The sequence below is a fragment of the Bombyx mori genome, chromosome 23, assembly GCF_030269925.1.
Source record: "Bombyx mori chromosome 23, ASM3026992v2".
Lineage (NCBI taxonomy): Eukaryota > Metazoa > Arthropoda > Insecta > Lepidoptera > Bombycidae > Bombyx > Bombyx mori.
The window spans coordinates 1432299-1459510 of NC_085129.1; the positions used below are offsets into that span (position 1 = coordinate 1432299).

The 27212-nt window shown below is 39.5% G+C and overlaps 3 protein-coding genes across 5 annotated transcripts in view; 1 reads left to right on the forward strand and 2 right to left on the reverse strand.

The window, feature by feature from the left end:
* Nucleotides 1-27212, reverse strand: part of LOC101743882 (uncharacterized) — a 253724-nt gene that overhangs the window by 124758 nt on the left and 101754 nt on the right. The window contains exon 3 of the mRNA XM_012689799.4: nucleotides 22694-22721. The gene's annotated coding sequence lies outside the window, so the exon portion shown is untranslated. The remainder of the gene's footprint in view (nucleotides 1-22693; nucleotides 22722-27212) is intronic.
* Nucleotides 389-14822, forward strand: LOC101739818 (uncharacterized). Of its 3 annotated transcripts, XM_021347527.3 has the most exons (7): nucleotides 389-575; nucleotides 1084-1339; nucleotides 1881-2773; nucleotides 3870-4089; nucleotides 5011-5204; nucleotides 13583-13783; nucleotides 14348-14822. In XM_021347527.3, exons 3-7 carry the CDS (start codon nucleotides 2728-2730, stop codon nucleotides 14413-14415), a joined length of 729 nt encoding a protein of 242 aa, XP_021203202.1. In that variant the 5' UTR covers nucleotides 389-575; nucleotides 1084-1339; nucleotides 1881-2727; the 3' UTR covers nucleotides 14416-14822. The 3 variants fall into 3 exon arrangements, with proteins under 3 accessions (XP_021203202.1, XP_021203199.1, XP_021203198.1); XM_021347524.3 differs by lacking the exons at nucleotides 3870-4089; nucleotides 5011-5204; nucleotides 13583-13783; nucleotides 14348-14822 and having other exon boundaries at nucleotides 396-834; nucleotides 1881-2429; XM_021347523.3 differs by lacking the exons at nucleotides 3870-4089; nucleotides 5011-5204; nucleotides 13583-13783; nucleotides 14348-14822 and having other exon boundaries at nucleotides 397-575; nucleotides 1881-2429.
* Nucleotides 17601-18440, reverse strand: LOC101739955 (uncharacterized). Its single transcript, XM_004925412.5, has one exon. It carries the CDS (start codon nucleotides 18244-18246, stop codon nucleotides 17668-17670), a length of 579 nt encoding a protein of 192 aa, XP_004925469.1. The 5' UTR covers nucleotides 18247-18440; the 3' UTR covers nucleotides 17601-17667.

The following is a 27212-nucleotide window of genomic DNA, read 5'->3' on the forward strand; positions in this document are numbered from 1 at the left end:
AAAAATAAAAAATAAAAGTGTACCAGTAGTCTTTCACTAAAATGTTTGAAACATTGATTTAAAAAAAAAACTATATAAATAAGTAAAAAAATAATAAAAAAAAAAAGCAAAATACTTTCTATAATAGAACAACTCAATACACAGATTTTTTCTCATTGTATTCATTTTACATTAAATTGAAATTTACATTAACTTAAAGAGTTGTGGTTCTGCCAACCAATGTTTAACAACAGTTAAATTCACTATTGTAATGGTATAGTTCAATAAAGGAACGTGTAATTGTGAGCTCATCAGTAGAAAATACGTGAAGCTATTCCGAAGATTTTGAACCTCAAAACCGAACTAACCTTTGACAAATATTTGACATGTAGTCAATAGTTTTTATGACACAATATTGTATAACCACAAAACGTCAATAAATTATTTTCTTTACATTAGCATATAATTAATACTATTTATCTACTTTACAAATAAAATTATGATAAGACAAACATTGATAAGTCGAACTCCAGTGATATTATTTTCGAAGGACAGGAATAGGTGCACATGGATTTCAATTGTTGTGATTATTCAATGTAAAGATATCTTTCAAAACTTACGCATTCCAACGTAAATATAAATATGTCTCAACCAGTGATACAGGGTGTGAAGTAGATGAAAGTTTTACTATCGCACCTCCCGCCATCGGAGCTGAGAACATCCATACTATTTAGAACCACTGTACTCATCCCTAGGCCGTTTCCAAAGATATGTTTGCCACGTACCATTTAACTCTGAAAAGAAGTCCTCCCAAAGGTGTTTTCCAAACGCTATCACATACTCCGTTTCAAACAGGTTTGCGGATTATACTTAGTGGTTTTTAGTGATTTGGTTCTATCCCTGGCATTGCTGACATAACTGAACGACAGTAACCACTCACAATCAGGTGGGCCGTACACTTGTCTACTTAGAAACGCCATAAAAATAAAGTCACTGGGTTGTACATACTCTGTATGCTTTACTTTCAAACAAAATATCATTTAAACAACTTGAGTATAGCACAAATAACAAATAACCATGGAAATCTTCTAATACTTTTTCCAGGCTTTTTAGTTTACCTTGGAGCAGCTACGATTATCTACTGCGTTTGGTCTCCAGACAATGCGACTTTGGACTATGACATACTGGCCCGGATAATGTACCTTTACGATTCTGAAACTTGTGGGTACAATCTTCGAGCATCAAAAGGCTTGACCAATATCCGTCTAAGCAACGACACAAAAGGATTCAATGTGAGACCTATCAAATGGAGTCCCGCTATAGTTACTGTATCTACAAGATTATCTGCAAAAACTAGAAAGTAATTTGAGTTTTGCTCTTTAATCTATAAGCATTAGAGTCCAGTCCAACTTAAAGTCTTCTAAGATGTCTGGTGCATTCGTATCTACCGATGCATCGGTGTTCGAATCCCGCCAGTAGGTTTTTTCCAATGCAATACGTGCTTAACAAATGTTCACGATTGACTCCCACAGGAATGAATAACATCGTGTAATAAAAATCAAACCCGAAAAATTATAGTTTGCGTAATTACTGATAGCAGGACGTCCTGTGAGTCCGCACGGGTAGGTACTACCACCCCGCGTATTTTCTGCCGTGAAGCAATAAGGCGTTTCGGTTTGAACGGCCGGGCAGCTGTTGTACTGTTAAAAGTGAGACCTTAGAACTTTTGTCTCAAGGTGGGTGGCGGCCTTTACGTTGTAGATGTCTCTGGGCTCCGGTAACCGCTTCACACCAGGTGGGCCGTAAGCTCGTCCACTTACCTAAACAATATAAAAAAAATTAAAAAAGTTCAGTTATAAATTTTCATCTACATCCATTTATTGATTGATTTCTGTTCACAGATACGTAAATTTTAGCTTTGGTGTTCATTTAATATGGAACTTAACTGCTCTAGCCCTCGTCATGTTTACGAGAGGCAGTTCGAAAATAAAACACACAAAGTACGCCTTGGCGACTTTCTTCTACATTACATCCTTGATTACCGTCTGTGACATATCAATAGCAATAGTCTACATAGCTGATATCCAACAGAGCTTAACTAAAGGCATGATCATAAGATACAGCGGTTGGAGCATGGAGGTCAAACTTAGAAATTACGACGATTTTGGCGGTTGGCTACCTATAATTGCCTCAATATGTTGGCTCAGGGGTATTGTCATTCTAATCTTCAACGTGTACATGTGCAAATTGATTTACTCCATCAGAAATAAAATTAGGATGAAAGAAGTTGGTAAACGCGTGAAATTCAGAAGCAACTTTCCGATACCTGATGCTAAAATCAATTTGCCAATAGATACAAACGTTTTGTACTACAGACGAGGCGAGGAAATGCCGTTTATCATGAGAGACACAATTCAAAACGTATTCTATTAAAATGATTTTAGCAATAATTCTCTCTTTTATTCAAATATCTTGAACGTAACGTTTTTGTGTCGAAACGCTAAGGAAATTGAATTCGGATCGTTCGTCGGACATTGCTATTAAAATTTTGATTATCACATCGTCTGGAGGGAGAGGCCATTAATTTTAGACTTTAACCTGTAATCGAAACAGGGACAGGCCAATCTCGGACGCCAAATTAGTTCACGGCCCACTTGAAATTGTTTAGCCCCAGCAGATTGTCATTGAAACGTATTTTGATGAAGATCCAGTAAATTTATTCGGCTCAAATGGATTTTGTTCAGCGAAATGAGTAGTCTAGCGTTCTGGAGCATGATCGCCATTTTAATACAGAGTTAGTCAATTACTAATATTAATTTGGTACAAGGTTTTCAGATCAAGGAAAGGTACTCTTGAATTTTTTACAGTAGTTTTTGCAGATTTCCTAGCACGCAAATTTATGGCATACCTCGTGGTACCGTGCGAGCCTTCCTCAATAGAGCTTCAGCTGTCTTCCATGTACGTTAGCTGTAGTGTATCCCTAATGCTCATAAATCTACCAGTTTTTTACGAGCGAAACTTGAAACAATTCATTAAATTAAAAAAAAATCACTTTGTCACATCCCTATTCTTAAAAACGATTTAGTTGAATCCAATACTGTGTACACTCGCAATTTTCAATTACATTAAGTGCACCTACTCCTCAAATTTTTGTTTTATTGTCCAAAACACAATACAAGATAATAATATTTCCAGTTTATCTTTCAAGTTTAATTTTTTATTTTATTTTTATTGCTTAGATGGGTGGACGAGTGTTAGTTGTGTGTTTGAACATCTTATGATGTCCATATTATGATAGAATTATTTAGCACCTGGTGAACTGTAAGCTATTCAGCTGGGTCACAAAAAGCTCTATCATAAAACTGGTTGTGGTCCATTCATTGTGTACAAAGAGTGAAACAGATATGACTTCCATATCTTGGTATTTATATATGGTGCTCTGGTAACTCATTAAAAATATCGGAGCCATCATGTCATCAACCTAAAGTAATGTTACGCCGGTAAGAGTAACGCCACCTATCGCCGAATAGTCGAACGAATATCGAAGGATCTAGTAGCACCTTGAACGCTCGAGAAGTACAACGCCATTTATTGCCAGATAGCGGAGACAATACCAGATATGTATGGAATATTCTCGATAATTGTAGGGATTAGGTATCGACTATAAAAGCGTTGCAGGAATGGCACGCAGTCAGTCAGTAATCGGAACTACTCGAAGCGAAACAGAAAAGGATCACCTGAAGCGAAGCGGAAGAAGCGAATTGAGAGTTTTAAAGGCTTTGTTGAGTGTTTTAAGTGTTGAAAACAGTTTTAAGTTATACTTTGGTGGAACATTTATTTATCCCCAACCCCAGCGCGTAACAATAATTACAAACCTGAAATTGTTTCAGCAATAGTCTGTTTGATATTAACCTGGCCAACCCTCGTCTGCACGTATTCACCTAACATTGAAGATCTCAGTGAGGCCACCCTTATTAAAGTACTATATCTATACGACCCTGTCGCCTGCAATCGAGTTTACTTTTATAATTACACAGTCTTTTTCAACGGTACAAGCTATAAGACCATATTTTGGATATCCGAAAACAAAATAGCAGCGGATTTCAGAAGGTAGGTAATTGTTTTTTGAAGTGAAACTTCTTGTTGGAACTAATGCGACTTCCAACAAGGTTGCTTTTTTTCTACCTAAGCTGATAACCTTGAGAGGCTATTTCAGCGTAACCTTAACTAGTAAGTGAGCTCACGGGGCTCAAACCTGACGACTTTGCTAAAACGAACCCTAGCAAGAGCCGTACTTCGCAGAATCTACCACCGGATCGTAAAAGCGCTCCACTGAGAAGATCCGAAATGACGTGTTTGGGGCGACGTCGACTACTTTCCATTCTGTCCGTAGGATCGGGAATATAGTTACCGGCGGCCACGATGAGAGGGTTCTCATGTCGGGCCGCTTTATCGAAATGGCGCACAAGGTTGCGTTAAACATTTAACGCTACCATACTAAAAAGATACGGAGCGAAAGTGAATGCGTTGCACTCGAGCGCATGCGCGTAGTATACCTGTTACAGGCTAGCACGAGCGTAAGCAACGAGTAACGGCCAATATTTTAATGAAGCACATATTTAAAAAAATATACATATTTATTTTTCTATCTATAATTTAAAATATATATAATATAAATGTTGGCAATGTCGCATCTTATACACAGCATTCCCTATTACAAGAGCAATCTGATTTATGGATGAAAAATTAAGAAAACCACAATAATACGCATCGAAAAAGAAGTTTCACTTCATTAACGTGCACCAAGTTGCACGCGCATCATTTTTTTTAGTGGAAAATCTATAAAGATCTTTTTTTTATTGCCCTTGTAGGCAGACGAGCATACGTTCCACCCGATGGTGAGTGGTTACCGTCGCCCATAGACTTCAGCAAAGCCAAGGGCAGAGCCAAGCCGCTGCATATCTGATATCTATAACGCTCGTTATCTATTAGAGTATTACTGAAATTAACCGAAAAAAAAATCTTTCACAGCAAAACCAAGGCTTGGATAACCCTCCACATATTTTGGTTTATACTCAGCATTTTAAATTTGATTGAAAGCACTCGATCCCGACTCTCGCACTTCTCTCTGCTGCCCTTCACCGTAGTCGGAACAGCAGTGATCGCTGTCGACGTGATTTACGCTATTTTGTTCTTGGTTGATGTTGGCTACACCGGGAATCAAGGTATCGTAGGAATACTAATCGTTCTATAGTGGTTAGGCAAGTACTCACACACGACTTAACGCCACATCGTACGATGCCTACGTGACGTTTTGACCCGGCCAGTATTAATGTCAATTACATGTGATTACTTTCATGCCCTCCATAGGTTAGAGCCCCGTGAGCTCACCTACTCCCCCGGTGAATCTAGTATGACCCTTCGAGGTCACCAGAATAGGTATGATATATAGGTATGACTGCGCAAGCTCTTTACGCGATAGGTATCACTACGCAAGCTCTTTACGCGATTACCCACCCTGCACACAATGTCAAGAAATAATGGAGATATCGGTCCATTCTACGACATAATATATATATATATATATATATATATATATATATATATATATATATAAATCGATGAAGACTTCTTGCGTCTTTTCATAGTCGAACCCTGTTGCATCCACCGTTTCCAATGGGTTTTAAACTATTATTCGTGCGAATATAGTTACATTGGTGTCGTGTGAATTCTATTACTAACAAGAAATTTTATTTAAATTCGAAAATAAGATATTCAATTTGAAATAATTTTCGCTGGTTCCTTGCATCCGTTCATGATGGAAATAATGTGTCACATTGTATATTTCTGTATTTGTTCCATACATTTCATCAGTTTTTCGAAATCCATCCAAATGTATGGATATATCGGTTCCGTATATTGTCCTGTATTTATTCTATGCATTCCACTAATTACATGACTACTTTCTATATTTGAGATTATATTGGTACCGAATATTTTTTCTGTATGTACTCCATAAATTGTTTTGAGGTTGCTGCTTCCTCCTAAACTTATAGTAATATCGATACCGTATACTTTTTGGAGTGCTGCCGTCTTCGATTAATGTAATAAATAATAGATCCCAATGAACCAATCCCAAGAACCATCTCCTTTTATGAAGTCAATAAAAATAAAATTTATGTAGCTTTGGGTTTGGATGCCGGCTTTTTTTCCTATTCGCCGGTAGCCTAGGAGACTATTTCAGTTATGACCTTACGGGTAGGTGAGCTCATGGCTTCAAACCTGAGAAAATTTGCTAACACCAGCCCTAACAAGAGTTGTGCTTCGCTGAATCTATCACCGGAACGGAATTGCGACCCACCGAGATGACAATGGTTTATCGATAGCGAACACACTCTTCAAACAACGTCCACGCAGGCTTGTTGCTGCACTTGAACTTCACCAGCTGCTCAATACCGAAATCAAATTGACTATATACTTATAAAATCAAGGTGGAGTGGTGGAGCCGACTACGGATCTGATCCTTGTCTCTAAATTCCAACTTAAACTTCAGGTTGTAAGAAAAATTAATGAATGCGAAATAATTGCTCCTCATGACACCCACATCTTTTTTGTATCTTTCGAAAAGAGTTGGAAAGAAATGAAAATTGAACGGCATGATCAACTGACGGCTGAAGAATTTTGGAATAGAACAAAAGCAATGATTTGAGAAGCAGTGAAAACATTTAAACCTACCAAATCTGAAACCAAAAACATCAGCACTGGATGAGTGATGAAGCTTTACCATTGGTGGAAGAGAGACGACACAAAAAAGCACAGGAAGTTGAAGTGCAAATACTGAACAAACTGGTGCTAACATTCAAACAGCCTGTAGGAGGGATAAAAATAACTTTCTGAGAGAGATCTGCTCGAAAGCTGAAGCGCATGTTGAAAAACACGAAACAAGAGATGTACCGGAAAATTAGTGTAATCCCCAAAACTTGTATCAGACCTGGGCTGTTGAGAAATCGGACGGATGTGTAGTAACAGAGTTAGAAGACTTTCAGACCGATGGAAAGAATATTGCCAAGCTCTCTTCTTTGACCCCGACTGCAAAATTTTACCCCCAACGACATCAGATATCCAAGAATGCGAATCAGAAATACTGAAATAAGAAGTTCGTCATGCCATCAAACATCTTAAAACTGGAAGAGCAGTAGGAAGTGATAACATCCCAATCTAGACATTTATGATTTTAGCCAGAGTGGTGTCGAAATCTTCCACGCAATTTGTACAAGATATGGAAATCTGGCACCTGGCTTACAGAATGGACGCACTCCCTTTTTATTCCTTTGCATTAGAAAGGTTCGACAAGGAAGTGTAGCAATTATCGTCTTATTGCCCTGATATCAATCACACTGCAGCAAAATTCTACATATTCTTAATGAACGTTTAAAAAGCTGTTTAGCAACACAAATAGTACCAGAACAAGCTGGCTTTGTAAAGGGGAAGGGAACCAGAGAACCGATCTTGATTGTGCGACAAATAATAGAGAAGCCGAGAGAGTTCAACATGCAAACGTTCATTTGCTTAGTTGACTTTCAAAAAGCATTTGACTCTGTTAAATGGCCGCATTTATGGAAAACCCTCGAAAATATGGGAGTGTCAAAACATCTTCAGTAAAGCTAGACAACGTTGCCTCACAACCTCTGCGTCCTAGCGCTGAATTCCGGCAAGGGTGTATCTTGTCACCTCTCTTGTTTAACATTTACACTAAGGCAATTATGAGAATCGCTCTAGATGACTGGACTGATGGTGTGTCCATTGGTGGCAAAAACATATGCAATCTTCGTGATGCTGACGATAATACTCTGCTGGCTTGTAACCACTTGGCAATCAGATCTTTGCTACAAACAAAAGAATTGCTAAATCGCGTCGAAACAGTTGCCTTGGTCTCCGAATCAACAGGCACAAAACCAAAATGATTATAGTGGACAAGCAATAAAAATACCTCGGAGATTACAGAGATTGCAAGTTGTGAGGTCGTTTCATCTTATACCTACCTAGGTTCACTAGTGACTAACAGTGGTGGTTCGGAGGAAGAAATTAAGCGGCGCATAATCATAACACGATCGGCCATAGATAAACTCGGCTTATAAGGACCGGAATATCACCAAGACCACCAAAGTCCGACTGGTAAGGGCACTGGTGTTCCCCATCTTTTAATATGAGGTTGACCTGGACTGTGAAAGAAAGAAGAAGGATCGATGCATTCGCTAGCGACCGGGTTTTATCGTTAATTGACACGCTAAAAAGTAGCGGGGAGAGAGCGGAGCCTTGCGGAACTCCGGCCGAGATATCGAGTTCCCTCGACTCGATACCGAAACGAAAGGCTTTTTTTTTATTTCCCTTGTATGCAGACGAGCATACGGCCCACCTGATGGTGAGTGGTTACCGTTGCCTATGGACTTCAGCAATGCCAGGGGCAGAGCCAAGCTGCTGCCTACCGCTTAATACTCTCCACAAGCCTCGTTTGAAGAAGGACATGTCATAGCGCTCGGGAAACACCGTGGAGGGGAGCTCATTCCATAGCCGGATGGTACGTGGCAAAAAAGATCTCTGGAAACGCACTGTGGATGACTGCAGTGGCTCCAGATAGTATGGATGAACTCTACTCCGGTGGCGGGCGGTGCGATGGTAAAAACGAGATGCCAGTATCATCTCGTACAATGTCTCAGAGCACTCCCCATGGAACATACGGTACAAAATACAGAGGGAACCGAAGTCCCTCCGCAGACCCAGAGGTTCCAAACGATCCGTGAGAATGGGATTATCGACAATCCGAACGGCCTTCCTCTGTATAGAGTCAAATGGAAGAAGCTAGTATTTGGGCTCCACAAGAAATCTCGTATGATGAGCACGAGACTGTCGAGCACGCCTATTTTATACAGTTTGTAAATTAAGTCGTTGCGCCAGACTTTTTCGAATCCTTCGCGATTTCGAAGAAGAGGGCCCTCGTGGAGAGGGGTCTACGCTATTTATCCCTACTAAGAGGAGGTCTGTGAGGCAGTACGTTTGCTGAATACACGAGCACTTCGCGTGGAATCCGAACTGTTCGTCGATCAGGATGCCTTTCGAGGAGATGAAGTCCCAGAGGCGTTTGCGTAATATTCACTCGCATAATTTGCCTAACACTGGGAGGATGCTGATCGGGCTGTACCTCGCGGGTTCGTTTTTAGGTTTTCCAGGTTTGTGTATGCCGATAACGTTCTTCCTACACCGCGGGAAAGATGCAGTTCATTATAGCGGCATTTAAAATAGAAACTAACATGATTATTAGTTTAGGGGGTTAAATTTTTAAAATGCGGCATTTGTTTCTGGCGGAGCCGGGGGCTTTCCTTTGTTTTAAGTTCGCGATTTTTTCTTTTACTCCGTTAATGGTAATGTGGGGTAACGCGTCTGAGGGTTTTTGGGAAGCTCTGGGCTCGATCTCTCTAGCAATTAACTCGGTGTGTTCGGGTCCACGGCTTGAGCACTGACGGTGCACTGCTCCTGCAGAGCATCGGCTAATAACACTACCTTTTCATCGTTATCAAAAGCCGAGGGTTGGCCTGAGAGGCTTACGAAGGAATGTATATTGGCGATCGTTTCCGATTTGAGGGTCCTAGGTAGTTGCCAGTACGCTTGGTGAAAGGGCGCGAATCCTTCTAAATAACTTATCCACCTTCGGGTTTCCTCTAGACGAGATTAAACATCCTTCTCTCATCTTTCTCAGCTTTCTTCCAATTAGGTTTATGTGTGAGTACATTATTTATATGAGTGTCATTTTTATAAATTTAGCTATGAACACGAAATAAAACAATTTTTTCGACAATACTATCAAGTTTTATTACACGCTTTATATTAGCTTCACTTGTATGTATGTTTGTAACTGACTACTATAGACGCGATTTTGACCCACTTTAAACGGCCAGATTTCATTCAAACTCTATAGATTTATCGAGGACCGATGACAATTCAAAATTGGAAAAAAAAATCGAAAAAATTGAAAATCAACTAAAAAATGAACGAATGAATGAAAAAAAAATTTTTATTGTAAAAAAAGCGTGAGGTGCTTTTTAAGATATTATTGAAATAATAATTCTTCTACTCATATCTATCAGAAATATGTTTATAACTAATAACACCATGCACACCACGCTTTTTTTACAATAAAATATGTATTTTTTTACACTATTTTGAATTTAAATTTATTAAAATTTATTTTCTATTTTTTAGTTGAATTTTATATAAAGCGTGTTTTTTATTTTTTTTAAACTGTTATTTATTTTTATAAATTAAGTACAATTAAAACCATAATTATATAATTCAAAAAACAATACTCATAATTAAATAATAAGTGTCTACAAAACAAAAACAAAAAAATTGCGAAAATTGAACATGAAAGGAGACTGGCATATCAATTACGATTAAGAATAAGAATTATTTAAAAACGACTAATTAAAGTCTAGTTTATTTTATCATTGGCTATAACTGAATAAACTTCTGTAATGCGTATGTAAGTAACACTAGTTTTCATCCGCGGCTCCGCTCACGTGTTTCGTTGATAAAAAGTATTATTATACATTCTCTAATATGCTGATATTCACACTATAGTCGTCGTTGCGCCCGCGCCGGCCGGAACAGAATTGCAAACAAAATCACGGCGCTTGCATGACGCATGCTAACTCCGCCCCCTCACCCCTGTTGTTCCCGCGTTTCTCTTGGAACGGGGTCATTTTGTGTGACGTAATTAAACCACAAATTGGAATTGATAAAAACTTGAATTAAATTTTTTTATATACAGAAGCCACATTATCGGTGAAATATACGTAAAAAAAATATCCAATATACGCTACCGATATACGCCGCGGAGAAGCGACCTCCAAAATTCGCGTGCCAAACAGCGGAACTAAGAAATACGCTGAGAATCAATCCGGTGACAAAATAACGTCCATGCCAATATTTTACCCACGCATTGTACGGATCTTTCGGCTACCTCTGGCTGAATTTGAGAAATGGACAATCTTGCGTCCATATACAGGACGCAATAAGTCGGTCGGATGCAATATCATCGGTAAAAACCGCCATATAGGACGTAACATGCGCTCTGGGATGGAAATATATATATATATTATGTCGTAGAATATATATATATATATATACATATATATATATATACATATATATTCATGCAGTGCACTTTGTAAAATTGACCTTAATAATACAAGTAAACAAAACCTCGGCATTGTTTATCTTCCGGGCACCGCTTCACGTCAGATCTGTTTCGAACAATATTTACCAAACGGTAAGCTGCAAAGTGCCTGAAGCCCTAATACAAATAAAATAAATAATTACGAAATAAAATCTACAAACCTAATAATTTATTTCTGGGTATTTTATTTTTTTTATTGCTCAGATATGTGGACGAGCTCACAGCCTACCTGGTGTTAAGTGGTTACTGGAGCCCATAGACATCTACAACGTAAATGCGCCACACACCTTGAGATATAGTTCTAAGGTCTCAGTATATTTTAAACAACTAACGTTGCTTAGTTTAGGTCAGACGAATTTTTTAATATTTCAACTTATAGTTTCGCAACCATTTTAATCTTTGTAACAGAAAAAGATCATTCCATCGACATTCTTCCTAGTCGTACACACTTGATAGAGGGATCCTGCGATACCGATGCTCTCGCGATGCAACGCCATGTGGCACGATGTTTCGCAGATTTTATGAGGTCGGTCCAGCGTGTTGGAGATCCTCCGCGAGATCTTTTGCCCTCGACTTACACTTGCACCAACAACCGCTCAATGGAGTCCTCATTATGAGCGATGTGCCCGAAAATTATCGACCATCGGCATTAAAGACACAAGAATCTTACGTGTATACCTAAAGCACTGGGGCATGTAGAAAGGGAATTGAAGAGTACTACAGTTGTATTTCAGTGTTTTTTTTTATTGATTAGATGGGTGGACGAGCTCACAGCCCACCTGATGTTAAGTGGTTACTGGAGCCCATAGACATCTATAACGTAAATGCGCCACTCACCTTGATATATAAGTTTTAATGTCTCAGTATAGCTACAACGGCTGCCCCACCCTTCAAGCCGAAACGCATTACTGCTTCACGGCAGATATAGGCGGCAGAATAGAGAACTTGACCTCAAGTCATGAGGCGGGGCGACGTCCATGTCTATGGGTTCCGAAAACTTTATCTAGGCCGCAGATGAGTATCCGCCTATCCAAAATAATAAGAAATATAAATGACTTAGTTCCAAAAAGTAATAGGTAAATACCTTACGATCAGTGCGCGAAATAATTTCATAATTTATTAACCGCATTAACTGAAGTGAAGAAATCGTCAATAAAAGAGTACTTTAATTACTAGACTCAATTATTTCCCGATAAATGTTCCAAGTACATATTATTATAATCTCGAGTGATCTGTAAGTTTATCCAATTTTATACACCACATTTCAAAACTTTAATCAATGAAAAATAAAAGACAAAACAAATTTTTCACTGCGCTATGTCTTGAATACTAAATTATTTTCTGTTAAACTTAGTCACGATTACTTAAAATTTTAAATTTATTAAATAAACAATAATAAATAAGACGCCATCACAGTTTAAATTCCTGATAGCTCGGTTTTAAATTATCTTCCCTTTAGTAAAATACTCCTGTTTGAAAGGCATCAACACGTACATACATATATCTCAGTATAACTATTCATCAAAGAGCCAGTCAACTCGGCTAATCCCCGGCGGACATCTTGTACCATCGACGCCGCAATAATTGCCATCGCTTTTGATACCTTTGACAGCCGGTACCCATTCAATCCTTGATAAATGCTACTAGCTTATGCTTCATCGCATATTTTGAGGCTTGGAAATCTCCTCTGATAGATAGCTGATTGCAAGCTATGATGGCTTTTAAAAATTCACTTGAATTTTTATTAACTAACTTTTATGAGGGATTTTTGATACGTATTAAAAAAAAAATCTAGCTTGGTGTTTGTTATCATATTTTCATTTATTTATTGCGTAGACAGGTTAATGATCACACAGCCTGAGTTCTGTCTAAGCGAGATTCGACTGTTAGGAATTGAGCCCTTACACATGGGGTGTAGGGATGAAGTGCAGAAAACTTATCTATTCGAAACCCATCTTTGGGTTTTGAGTTTTTTACCGTAGCAACACTGGACGCGAATTGACGGGACATTCGTTACTTGACATCTGTCACTTCAAGGTTAGCAAGATAGATTCGCGGATCGGCCGCGCTGCCACGGCGTATCTCATCATCCCCTACTGTCCCTTCCATATCCTCACCCTAAAACCTCCCCTCCTAAGGCGCCATACGACGAGGTAATCGGTTCGTGGTGAGTGATTAGTCAATCTATTAAGAAAATACATCACGGCACGTTTTCAACAGGCCCCTCGTGCTGGTTTCCGAAGCCCTAGGCTACCACGAAGAATCTGGATTCAGATTGAATGCCCATCTTGCCCACCTAATACAAATTGTATACCTAATCATATATTTCCGTAATCTGTTAAAAAATCGAAATATCTCGTGTTCTTTCAGCTTCGATATTGGAATATATTGACGGCCAAGAGAAACACGTACATAGCTTCAACAAAGATAATATATCCACTAAATATGACAGAAGCGACACATCCTGGATAGCTTTGCTGATGGCTTACGTCAGCATTAGGGGCGTCGTAGTGGAAGTCTTCAATTTTTGGATCGTCAAAGACAACTACTTTGCTGCAGTGGCTCAGAGACGTTAGTATCTTTATGCTCAAAATAGACGAAATCTTCATGGCCAAAAAGATAAGGCAGTGCGACCTTGGCAGGTCAGATGCAATGGTTCAAATACAAGCATTTTTTAATTTTGTAATACCGAATGAAAGAAAGAAAGTTTCACCAAAGAAATAATAACATCGCATCATAAGAACCTAAACCAATTATGTTTCTTTTATAAATTGTGCGGAATTACTGGCTGTAGATCGTATTGTGAGGTAGGTAATATTTATCTCACCCTGCTTATTTCTCATAAGAAGCAATGCATTGTGTTGCTAAATAAATTATAGGTTTTTTTCAATGATGACAAGCAGCGGCTTGACTCTGCCCCTAGTATTGCTGAAGTCTATGGGCGACGGTAACTACTATATGTTAATCGGTATGCTCGTCTGCCTACAAGGGCAATAAAAAAAAAGGTGATGACAAGTATTTACCGTCGCTCGTAAGCACTAGCAAGTTCATGACGCACCAGAGGGACTCTTTACTAAAGATCAATTTTAAGATTATTTTTAAAGTAATCTGCGTCATACTTTTGTACTCTTTCAGGTAAACCGCAACGACGTAAAAACAGTAACTTTTCTAAAGCCTCATATTACTCTTATATTTATGCCTAATGATCGTTGTTTCACCAGCAAGAGCAAAGAGTCGGCAGGAAGCAGCCCTCCATCGAATCAGAAGCTGTTTGTTTATGTATTTTATCACCATGACATTTTAATATAAAGATAAGCAGACATAGTTTCGGCTGTTATGAAAAACTACCGCTTTTTCCATCTTTTTCTTTGACAAAGTAACGATACGTTCTGATCAAGCAAACAAGCAAGATAACAAGAGCAGTGCTTCGCAGAATCTACCACCGGATCGGAATCGCGACCCACTGAGAAGATCCGGCGAGAAGCTCAGTGGGCTGTGTCTATGGGTTACTTCGCTCGTCAAACTCTTCAACGACGAGTTTGACAAGGACGGTGACTTGCTTTCATCAAGTCTCAAACTATGCCAAAATAAATCGATTCTCGAAATTCAATTTAACATTCATTAATTGATTTCCATTTAGTGTTGTAATATTACTATAACTACCACCTGAATGTTTAGATTAATTTTATGTTACTTTATATAATTATGTACATATATTATATTAACGGTGTGCTATATTAGTACTGGTATACTCTGTACCGGTATTATATGTATTTTCTCTTTTGTTTTGTTGATTACTCTTGTGAGGGCGATGAAAAAAATACCTCTCTGGTTTTTGGCATTGTCAACTCGAGAGCTCGATGGAGTAAAAATACTAGAGGTCCAATACCATGACCATGCTCCGATACCATGACCATCAACGCTGGTGTTCCACAAGGTTCGGTGCTCTCCCCCACGCTTTTCATACTGCATATCAATGACATGCTATCTATTGATGGCATGCATTGCTATGCGGATGACAGCACGGGGGATGCGCGATATATCGGCCATCAGAGTCTCTCTCGAAGCGTTGTACACGAGAGGCGATTAAAACTTGTGTCTGAAGTGGAGAACTCTCTGGGGCGGGTCTCCAAGTGGGGTGAACTGAATTCAGTTCAGTTCAACCCATTGAAGACACAGGTTTGCGCGTTCACTGCGAAGAAGGACCCTTTTGTCATGGCGCCGGAATTTCAAGGAGTATCCCTGCAGCTTTCCGCGAGTATCGGGATTCTGGGGGTCGATATTTCGAGCGATGTCCAGTTTCGGAGTCATTTGGAAGGTAAAGCCAAATTGGCCTCTAAAATGTTGGGAGTTCTCAACAGAGCGAAGCGGTATTTCACGCCTGGACAGAGACTTGCGCTTTATAAAGCGCAGGTCCGACCTCGCGTGGAGTACTGCTCTCACCTCTGGGCCGGGGCTCCCAAATACCAGCTACTTCCATTTGACTCCATACAGAAACGGGCTGTTCGGATGGTCGATAGTCCTGCTCTCGCGGATCGCTTGGAACCTCTGGGTCTACGGAGGGACTTCGGTTCTCTCTGTGTTTTATACCGCATGGTCCATGGGGAATGCTCTGAGGAATTATTCGAGATGATTCCTTCATCTCCTTTTTATCATCGCACCTCCCGCCATCGGAGCAGAGTTCATCCATATTATCTGGAACCGCTGCGTTCATCGACAGTGCGTTTCCAAAGATCTTTTTTGCCACGTACCATCCGGCTTTGGAATGAACTCCCCTCCACGGTGTTTTCCGAGCGCTATGACATGTCCTTCTTCAAACGAGGCTTGCGGAGAGTTCTTTATGGTAGGCAGCGGCTTGGCTCTGCCCCTGGCATTGCTGACGTCCATGAGCGACGGTGACCACTTACCATCAGGTGGGCCGTAGGCTCGTCTGCCTACAAAGGCAATAAAAAAAAAAAAAAAAAAAAAAAGGTCCCGCAGTATAGTAGTCGAAATTCGACTATAATTAATTGGAATTGTAAGCTTGTACACTATTATGATTGTATTTTATACTTTTATAATCACAAATTTCGCCAAGGTTGCTACTCTATAAAAAAATATTAAGAAAGCCAAACAATATTTAATCTATTCTCAATTTGACCACAGACGTCAAGAATAAAAGTTTGACAATAAGTAGTATGCATGTGTGTACGTCAAATACATGGTATGTAGTGTGTGTAATGTTTTCTTTATTGATTTAATGTATTTTTTACGCATTATTTAAAAAAATATTAGCATTGTGCACTTCTTCTCTATATTCTCTATAAAAGTGGAAAATTTCATACTCCTCCGCCCGCGCAATTTTCGTAAAAAGGGATACAAAGTTTTTGCTTCACGTATTATTATATAGAAATATGAATCTATTTTCGAGCCAAGGTTTCAATATAGGCCGTTCTTCATTTAAGGATATTCTCTCCGCTGAATGGGGTTGCAATTAAACTGGGCCATATTCCGAACGGCGCAATTAAACACAGACGCGGGTAGTTTCATTAATGAACTATAACACTGTATACCTATCTTACCTATTTCTGCTACGTAGCATTTGTACGTTCTGATCCAGAGATTAGAACAGACGAATATTATTTTGAGAGTTAAGTTTTTTTATTGTTAAGATGGGTGGATCTGGCGTTAAATTGTTAACAGAGCCCATAGACATCTACAACGTAAATACGGCCACCCACTTCGAGACAGGAGTTCTAGGGTCTCAGTTTTTACAGTACAACAGCTGTCCCACCCTTCAAACCGAAAAGCATTTCTGCTTCACGGCAGAAATAGGCAGGACAATACCTACCAGTGCGACTCACAAGACCTACTACCACTAAAACGTCGTATTAAAATTACGTGTCTCAATGTGAACAGCGGTTTGCTTTAAGAAATCTGCCAGCATCGGTAAGCACTTAAAAATAAGTGGATCGTTTTTCTTGTCCTTCAAACGCAGTAAAAGGTTGTCACCAAGTGATTTAGTTGTCACCTCGAGCTTATAGCCCACTAGATAAATGGTTTTCAGAGCCTATAGAACAACCCTGAAAATGCTCACCATGATACATGAGACGGTATTCTCAATTGTATTGTAATGACAGCTGAACTAGCCTCCCAATAGACTCCCCAGGGTGCTTCTCGGAAGAAGTGTCTATATAATAATTACACAAATACTCGCAGTTATATTGCTTTGTTGTGAAAATCGTGAAACCTACCCTAGAATTCGAACAACGTTATAATTGTACCACTTGATAATGACGCGTCTTGTTAAAATCACATTGAATAAAACTGAATTCATAATTTATTTTTGTGTGGAATCTTTCGAATCTGCATACCAACGTAGGAGTGTACAAACAAATGATCGATACGGTTTTTGTTCCATTAGCATATTTTTATTGTCAATACATTATATCCGATAAACGATCCCAAACGTTCCCTCAAGGTCTGAAGACAATCAAGGGCGCTGGCTCCCTGAACTGTAGTCTGGCGGAATACTTCATATTCTGAATGTCATTCTCCGTCATGAATTCCACCCTCTGCAGCTGTCCGTTGGGTAACAAAACGAAGTATGAACCAACACTCTTTTGCACCTCCACTGGACCCTCCAACCTTTCAGCCTGAGGGTTGTCAGTCGTGGGAGCATCGGTTGCCGGTGCTCCATAGGCGTTGTCCGGTACTCCGTAGCTGGTTGCTGGAGGCGATTGCTGTTTCGGTAACACAAAAACAGGCCCGTCAGGTTTCCATCCCGACGGTGGGTATGGCCCGCTTTGGTCGGCAGTTTCTTCAGGTGGTCCGTAGCTATCAGTGGGAGTTTCGTTGGGTAGTGTGAAAGGTGCCCCGGTGGGTTTCCATCCAGATGCTGGATACGGCCCTGATGGTTCAGTAGTGGCTTCCGTCGGTGAATCTGTCGTGGTGGGTGCCAATTCCTGACGCTGGAGTCTGAACCTCGCAGGTCTGTAGCGAGGCAGCTCAGCGTAGACACCGGCGACGATCAATATAACAATAAGAAACTTCATTGTTGATTGAAAATGATTGACTGATGCTGTTCAATAATCAGCCGTTCGTTTTATAGTCTGATAGATATTTTATGAGTCTTTGTTCGTCATAAATGGTATCAGGTTGTGAGAAGAGATGTTGGTAAGCTGGTCACGTAGTTGGACGGTGACATTGGTCACGTTGGCATTGTAGAGCCATGAATGAACGGTCAATGTCGTCGGTAATGATTAGACGACACGCTTTTAAATTAATTAATTACATATTTAAGACTAGGGTTTTCATTTGTGCTCACTTGCTTTCTTATGATTTTGAAGTTTTTTTTATTGCTTAGATTGGTGGACGAGCTCACAGCCCACCTGGTGTTAAGTGGATACCGGAACCCATAAACATCTATAACGTAAATGCGCCACCCGCCTTGAGATATAAGTTCTAAGGTCTCAGTATAGTTACAACGGCTGCGCCGCCCTTCAAACCGAAACGCATTGCTGCTTCACGGCAGAAATAGGCAGGGTGGTGGTACCTACTCGTGCGGACTCACAAGAGGTCCTACCACCAGTTTCATTCACTCGCTTTCTTATGATTTTGAAGTAAAACTTCTTTAAGCGCGCTGTAACATTAACTGTCCCCTTCACACTCATAAGCTAGACCTTGCGAGAGAGAGATGGGCAGACTTTCCATGATGCGCATGCAGTGCGACGTCACGCCGCGCGCTTATTCACAAACACTACACAAGCACAACATGTGAATGTGTTGAACGTGGTAGGCGGAGTGGGGGTGTTAGGTTTTATTTTCGTTACGTAATTTTTTGATTCGGTCGCCACACTCAACGCCCGCAATAAAAGCTATGTATTAGCTTAAAAAAAAAGTTTTACATTTCTTTCATCTATATACAAAATGGGCTTTGTTCGCTGTGTCGGCTGTATAAACTATGGTACGAATAAAACCAATTCCGGGAAACATGCAATATGAAATTTAGCTCTTTCGTCTTGACACAACGTGAACACATTAGAAAATTTAATACAAAAGGTGTTCCAAAAATAAACTACAACATAATTAATATTTACTCGCGCCAGTGAATTTGTCACGTAATTACACACGACAAGGGGCAATTATGTAAGGTACTGTTTCATTGTTAGATATTAGATGCAGCTGTATAGCGATGTACGATTCCGAGAATTTCAAATCGATTATACATATGTATATGTTACGGTAAATGTACACTCTTGGGAAATGTACACTTTTACGGGTAAATGTGCACATTTGCCAAAAAGTTAGGTATATGTGACTGAACATAATATATATGTACATTTCCCGGCAAATGTGTACTCTTGCCTTCACCTTTTGGTAAATCTATACTCTTACCTTCATGTTTCAAGAAAAGTTACAGTAAATACAAATAAATTATTAATGTTGTTGCAGTAAAAAAATATTTATTTAAATAAACATAATGCAAAGGGTTTTAATAACGAAAATTATTTTAATTAAATGTAAATGACAAACAAAACATACTTTTCTTTGCATATTATATAATATAACGTAGGTTAGGTTAAGTTAGGTTGTAGTGGTGCGTATGCGCATGCGCACTGGCACTTGCGATTTCGTATTTTGTATGACATGCTCACGTTTACCAAAACGACATGGTCATTGTGAATTCAATGTACATTTCCCTTCTTTGAAATGGTAAATGTTAGTTGAATGCACATTACCCAAACGAGGAGGCAAATGTGCACATTTACCGGAAAATGTGTACATTTGCCGCAATATCTACTTTTACCGTAACATATATTATATGTAGGCGCAAATATGACTATTTACCTACTTATTATAAAAATAATAATGATTGAATGTGATAATCGGATCATCTGATCATCAACTAATTACTATGTGTTTATTACGATGAGAAATTGATGTTAAACAGTCCCTTTTATTGTAATTTCAATACTTTAAACAGTACGTGTACCAAGCCCTATAAATACGGCCGTACTGTCTAGCGCTTGGTCCACTTCGACAAAGCGGCACGACACGAGAACCCTCTCATCGTGGCCGCCGGTACATTCCCGATCCTGCGGAAAGAATGGATCGGATCCTCCCGATCCACTAACGATGCTTTTAGGTACCTCAAGCACCGGTCACCGTTCTCGTCAAACTCGTCGCTTGCGACAAAGGGCTCGACGAGTAAATTAACCCTCAGACACAACCCACTGAGTTTCTCGCCGGATCTTCTCAGTAGGTCGCGTTTCCGATCCGGTGGTAGATTCTGCGAAGCACTGCTCTTGCTAAGGTTTGTGTTAGCAACGTCGTCAGGTTTGAGCCCCGTGAGCTCACCTACTAGTTAAGGTTCCGCTGATATAGCCTCTCAAGGCTATCAGCTTAGGTGAAAAAAAAAACGCTTGGTCATTCGTGACCGAGCCGTAGTACAGTACGGATCTCTCTGGAATGTTGTTACGCTCCTCGTGAAATATACGCAGCTCACCAAGTTCTCGTGAAGTTTTGTTTCGGAAGCCCAAACATGAGTCATCATCAAGAACGTAATGACTGTGACGTCAGCAATGCTGCAATGCTGATGTCACACTTTTTAAAGACATTCCGTAAGCGTCATCTCCTCCGTCATATATTATATTGTATTTAAATCATCTCGATTGTTCTCGATAGGATCAACCACCACCCTGCCTTTTCAACCGTGAGGTCGTAATGCGTCTTATCGCTAAGAGCGATCTCTTCCAGACAACCATCAGGTGGACAAGATGCTGATGCTGCTGAAAATCTTGAAGTTGAGCTTGAGATCTATGAGCTGAAAACCTTAGAATTATTGGAAAGGATTGACAGAATTCCCTGCTGATAGTCTTAATATTGTGTCTATAAGTGACTTAAATCACTCGCTAGCTCTCCATGCACGTTTGCCTCCATGAATGGCCAAAAAAAACATCTATAGCATCGCTCTGTTTGTGTTACGATTCATTAAATTTTAACGGTGTAGTAAACAAAGGACTGTATGCGCAAACACTGATTAATTATTCTACTGGTTACACCTCACTCATTACGCAGGTTAAAACATTTAACAAGTACTCGGAGGAGATCTTGCTCGGTAGACCGACTGGCGTGTCGTTTTCCTGGAATACACGAGATTTCTTGAATTTATTTTTGTACGAGTCATATGAAGTAAAATTTTGTACATACAGGGCGTTTCGTAATACATAGTATTCTTGAAGCCATAATAAGCCAAAATAATCTGATATAAACGAAAAAAGATCGACCGATGATCTGTTGAAGGTCGAGGAAGTCCGCTGCATGGAAGCAGTGCAGGTCAGGTCGTGGTTGCGAGGCTTGAAGGAGGCCTATGTTTGGCAGCGGCTTTTAAATAGATAGAAAGAGAAGATGGGAAAATTTTCGTAAAAAAAAATTTTTTTTTTAATGCTTAGATGGCTGGACGACCTCACAGCCCACCTGGTGTTAAGTGGTTACTGGAGCCCATAGGCATCTACAACGCAGATGCACCACCCGCCTTGAGATATAAGTTCTAAGGTCTCTGTATTGTTCCAACAGCTGCCCCACACTTCAAGCCGAAACGCACTACTGTTTCACAGCAGACATAGGCGGGGTGGTGGTACCTACCATCCCACCACTAGTAAAAACCAGTAGCAATGAAGAATGTTTGAATGAGATCCTAAAGTCAGATAGTAAGTATGAACCAGCAATTTTTTTTTATTGCCCTTGTAGGCAGACGAGCATACGGCCCACCTGATGGTGAGTGGTTACCGTCGCCCATGGACTTCAGCAATGTCAGGGGCAGAGCCAAGCCGCTGCCTACCGCTTAATACTCTCCACAAGCCTCGTTTGAAGAAGGACATGTCATACAATTGAAATTAGGGGGAAACTATGATCTTCCGTTTCGTACTTTGGCCTTTGACTTCACACGACAGCTATGTACTTTTTACCGCCATAACTACAGTACGTAAAAAAATTGTTATATTTTCGTAAAAATCTCATAACAAGTTTATGCCCTAATATACTTAATGGTCTAGTACTTAGTTAGTTAGGTTTCAGTTCTTCAGAAGTATTTCGAAATAGCTCGAATTGTATCACTTGCCAAGAACAGAACAAGATATCTAGGTTACTCAAAGATATATATTGTACTAGCTTTTTTCCGCGACTCCGTCCGCGTGGAATAGTTACTTTGGCATAACGCTAAATTTTACCCCCCCCCCACTTCATTTACGTACAAAGTGAAAATATTTTGAAACATTCTTTATTGGTGCTCCTCTTGTAACATCACGGTAAGATCGATTCTTACCGTGATGTTATATAGCCTATAGCCTTCCTCAGTAAATGGGCTATCTAACACTGAAACAAATTTTCAGATCGGACCAGTAACTGTAGTTCCTGAGATTAGTGCGTTCAAACAAACAAACTCTTCAGCTTTATAATATTAGTATAGATATATTGTATGAAATATATTGTACAACTCACCGTTATTCCAAGTCAGCTAACGATTTATCTGAAAAGTAAATAACAGTAATAAATATCAAACGGAACAATTAATTAATTTCTTTCTTCTTTATATTCTATTGATACTGGGTCACGATATTAGAGCGAAGTTATTAAATTATTGTATTGTTATCGGATGCGATGATGCGTGCGTAAATTGTCAAGATGATAAGACGTTTTGAAATCGATGAAAACAAATACAAATTTTACAAAAAAACAATGCACCCTTTTTATTTTTTAGGACAGAAAGGTTACTGGTGGCCCGGAGGCCTTTCCAGTTTCACCAGGGCAGGTGGGCGAGCAAAGGCTCAACCATGAGGAGTGGGATTTGGTAACAGTTGCCCGAGCGCCTCCGAAGGAGACCTAACAACTCAAGAGCAGCTGCTTCGCAAATGAATCTACTACCAGATCGGAATCGCGACCCGCTAAGAAGATCCGGCAAGAAACTCAGCGAGCTGATGCATGGGTTAGGTTGCACGTCGAACTCTACAATGATACTAATTTAAGCTTATTATAATTGAGAATTTTGATATCATTTTGAGAACTCAATAAATAATAAACTGTTTACAACATTTTTCATTTACACATCTTTCATAAGATTGTGTAACATTATTTATGTACAATATTTTATCGAAGCAAATCATTTAATGCTTTCAGTAATACTAGCGCTTGGTTATCCTTTTCTTAACTATCAATCTCACTTTACGAGCTTTAAGCGATCAGACAAAAAAAACATAATTGTAGCTCCATTGCTGTGTAATAGAAAATCAAACGAAAAAAATATGGCGTCGTTGTCATAGAATTAAAATTTTGGGTTAATAAATTCTGTTAACACAATTAAAGAAAGTACATTAATTAATGCTTTACGTCCTCTCGTAGAAGAGTGAATATTCGAGAGACACCGATCAGTTTAATTTTATTAAAACGAAGCCGGCTGGCTGGAGATCAAAGGGAAGACGTACTGACCGAAAATGACGCTAGATCTTATCATACAAATTAATTAACATGCGATATTACTACTGTTCAACTATTTTAATAAGGTTTTTATAACACGTATATTAATAGGAGGTTTTGTTTAATAGCTATGAGGGCTAGACGAATTGATACTGGATTTTAAGGGACAGAGCGAAAGCCAATTGAAACAAAAAAATCACGTCTGATCATTATTAGAACAGCTTGCTGTCGTATCTTTGATTAGGCAGCGGCTTGGCTCTGCCCCTGGCATTGCTGAAGTCCATGAGCGACGGTAACCACTCACCATCAGGTGGGCCGTATGCTCGTCTGCCTACAAGGGCAATAAAAAAAAATAAAAAAACTTCCCGGGATGTTTAATACATTCGTAGCTTGGAACAGGTGCCAGAAGTATTAAGGAATCGTGATGAGAATCAACCATGCTACTGTTATTAACCGTTGGCTCCTTAAAAACATTTTTAACAGCCTAGGCCTGTTGTGGTTGTCCGTAATCTATGATGCATTGCATTATACCGTAGTATTCACTTAATCACATCCTCGTCTTACATAACTTTAAGTTTTACTATCTCTATCTCATGCTCATTTTTATGTACTGGCATATAAAAAGAATAAAGTAGCCAAAATAAATCAGAACCCGAAAGAAATCCACCGCATTGTGATAGTTTCATTTTGCTTATGTATACTCTAAGGTTTCATTGTATCTTCTAAATATTGTAAATACTAAATACTCTAAATAACTGTAAATACTGTTAATATTAAATACTCTAAATAATGACTGCAATTGTTGATAGAGTTGAATTTTTTTGCCTTTTTTTATTCAGGCCGGGGGCCGAACCTCCTTCGAGGTCCCCGCGCATAGGGGACGCGCATGGTATGCTGGATTGACAAGTCCGCTGATATTGGAACCCAAGAGATGGAATTTAGGACCCTAAAAATACGTAAACCAAGTATATTATAATGACTTTTACCTCGAAATATATTTTGTTATGATTTCCCATCGTTCATCACAGCTTTCACATCTTTGTGAATTATCAAAGAAATTCGAACCACACTATAATAATATTACAGAACCTCGTTTGATATTCGCTAATGGAATTACTGTACCCAAATATTTTAACAAGACATCACCGCAGCTGTTTGAAGTACGAATTTCCCAACATCAAAAAATGTCCTTTGAGAATTATACAAGTTTTCCTGGAATCGTGATGCCATTAATTAGGATTCCGTTGAACGATGACGGGCGCGCTCGTTATAACAAACGTAGGTAATATAGCGTTACACTGGATATTCCCATTAGTATGCTAAAACTGAGTTCGGTCACTAATACGCTGTGTCGTGTTCATAAGCGAAGCGGGGAATACATTTTTCACTACCTATTACTGGTGGTAGGACCTCTATTACTGGTGGTAGGACCTCTTGTGAGTCCGCACGGGTAGGTACCACCGCCCCGCCTATATCTGCCGTGAAGCAGTAATGCGTTTCGGTTTGAAGGGCGGGGCAGCCGTTGTAACTATACTGAGACCTTAGAACTTATATCTCGAGGTGGGTGGCGCATTTACGTTGTAGATGTCTATGGGTTCCAGTAACCACTTAACATCAGGTGGGCTGTGAGCTCGTCCACACATCTAGGCAATAAAAAATAAAAACCTAGACTATTATTGCTGACTGACTGGATGATGATGGCGAGGGTCGTAAGTTCGATTCCTACTTTTTATGTTTTCATTTTTTTTTATTGCTTAGATGGGTGGACGAGCTCACAGCCCACCTGGTGTTAAATGGTTACTGGAGCTCATAGACATCTACAACGTAAATGCGCCACCCACCTTGGGTTATAAGTTCTAAGACCTCAGTATAGTTACAAGGGCTGCCCCACCCCTCAAACCGAAATGCATTACTGCTTCACGGCAGAAATAGGCAGGGTGGTGATACCTACCCTTGCGGACTCACGAGAGGTCCTACCACCAGTGCTCACAAAGAGGTCCTACCACCAGTAGCATCGGGAAAACATTCGTGTGAAGAACAGCTTTATTTGCTATTTGTCTGGCTAATATATAAAAAAGTATGTCAGTCTCTGGTAACTCGGTGAATTGTAAGTCAGTCTCTGGTAACTCAGTGGAAAGTAATTTGGAGCCGGATGACCGTGAATGATTTGTTTCCAGTTATTTATTTATTGCTAAAATAAAAAAATTAAATTTCTGTTATTAATAAGTTAATTTTATTTACTTTATTTATTTTTCATTTACTTACACTTCATGTAAAATTTACATTGGCGGTCTTAATTCCTGTGGCATTCTCTACCAGTCAACCAAAGGTAGTGTAATTTTGTTAATCGGAAAAAAAAAATCAAAAGGGAAATCTATGTTTTAATAAAAACGGAGACTGATAGTTGATAAGTTCAGGAGAAGTGACTTTTTTAAATAAAAGTGGACGATTTCAAGGTGTATCTGTAAATCTAATGCTAAGCCCACTTTCTGTCAGAATATCGAATTGTAATAACCTCGTCTGAGGCAGATATGTACAGGGTGTTGGCACTGAATAAGTAACCCTCACTTACGTATAAAATTATAAAAATAACAAGACACCAATAACCCTGAAAATATGTTCCGCTACCTCTTATGAATAAACCACAAGCGGAGACGAAAAGACCAACGGGTGTTGCCAGCAATTACACTCGCTTCTAATGGAACAGCGTAGAGATTGGTGAAATTATTGCAAACTTCACCTAGCCATTCGTTTTTATGGTTCTCGGCTCGATTTTTAATGGGGTCCCATAACCTGTTATTGTTGTTGGAGTCGGGGAACATTATAAACTTTGGCGTTTCGAAAGTTGGATTAGGGATCTCGCATTGGGATTAGTGGATAGTTTTGTAGCAGGCTACAACTAGTAACAGCAAGTCTTATCAGATTAATAGCAAATGAGTTTAAAGTATTTTGTTTAATGAATACAAGCATCAACAAAGCGCTTCATGCTTGTTATCCTGCAGTTTTCATATCATTACCTTAATGCCTAGCTTAATTGTTCCATCAATTCCTATCTTTGATACCAGGCCTACCTACAAGCTGTGATGACATCGAGCAGACGATGATATAACTAACGTTCCACCATTTTTGGCAATCGTGATTCTCTTGCATTTACTGTTTGGCTAAAATAGATACATGTGTCGCGATGGAGTGACCACTCAGTGCAGCGACTTGTGGTGCAGGACATGATTGAGGGTCCAAGACCGCGCGGCAGATCACCGTTACGATGGACCGACCAAATAACAGTAGCTATAGATCCTAGAACTCTAGACTCTAGATATCGATCTATAGGTGGCCCTGTTGACGAGTGCATAAGAAAGGCCCCGATACGCGAGCAATGACAACGTCTTGTGAAGAGCACCACCACCTAATGACCACGACCACTCCGCCAATCGTGAGTACGACTAAGTATACATTTGTTAAGACAAGCGAAATCAAATTTCAAAGGGCATTATTGATTTACCGTCTCTCAGATTACCACCGACCGTGTTTTGAGACACGAAAATTA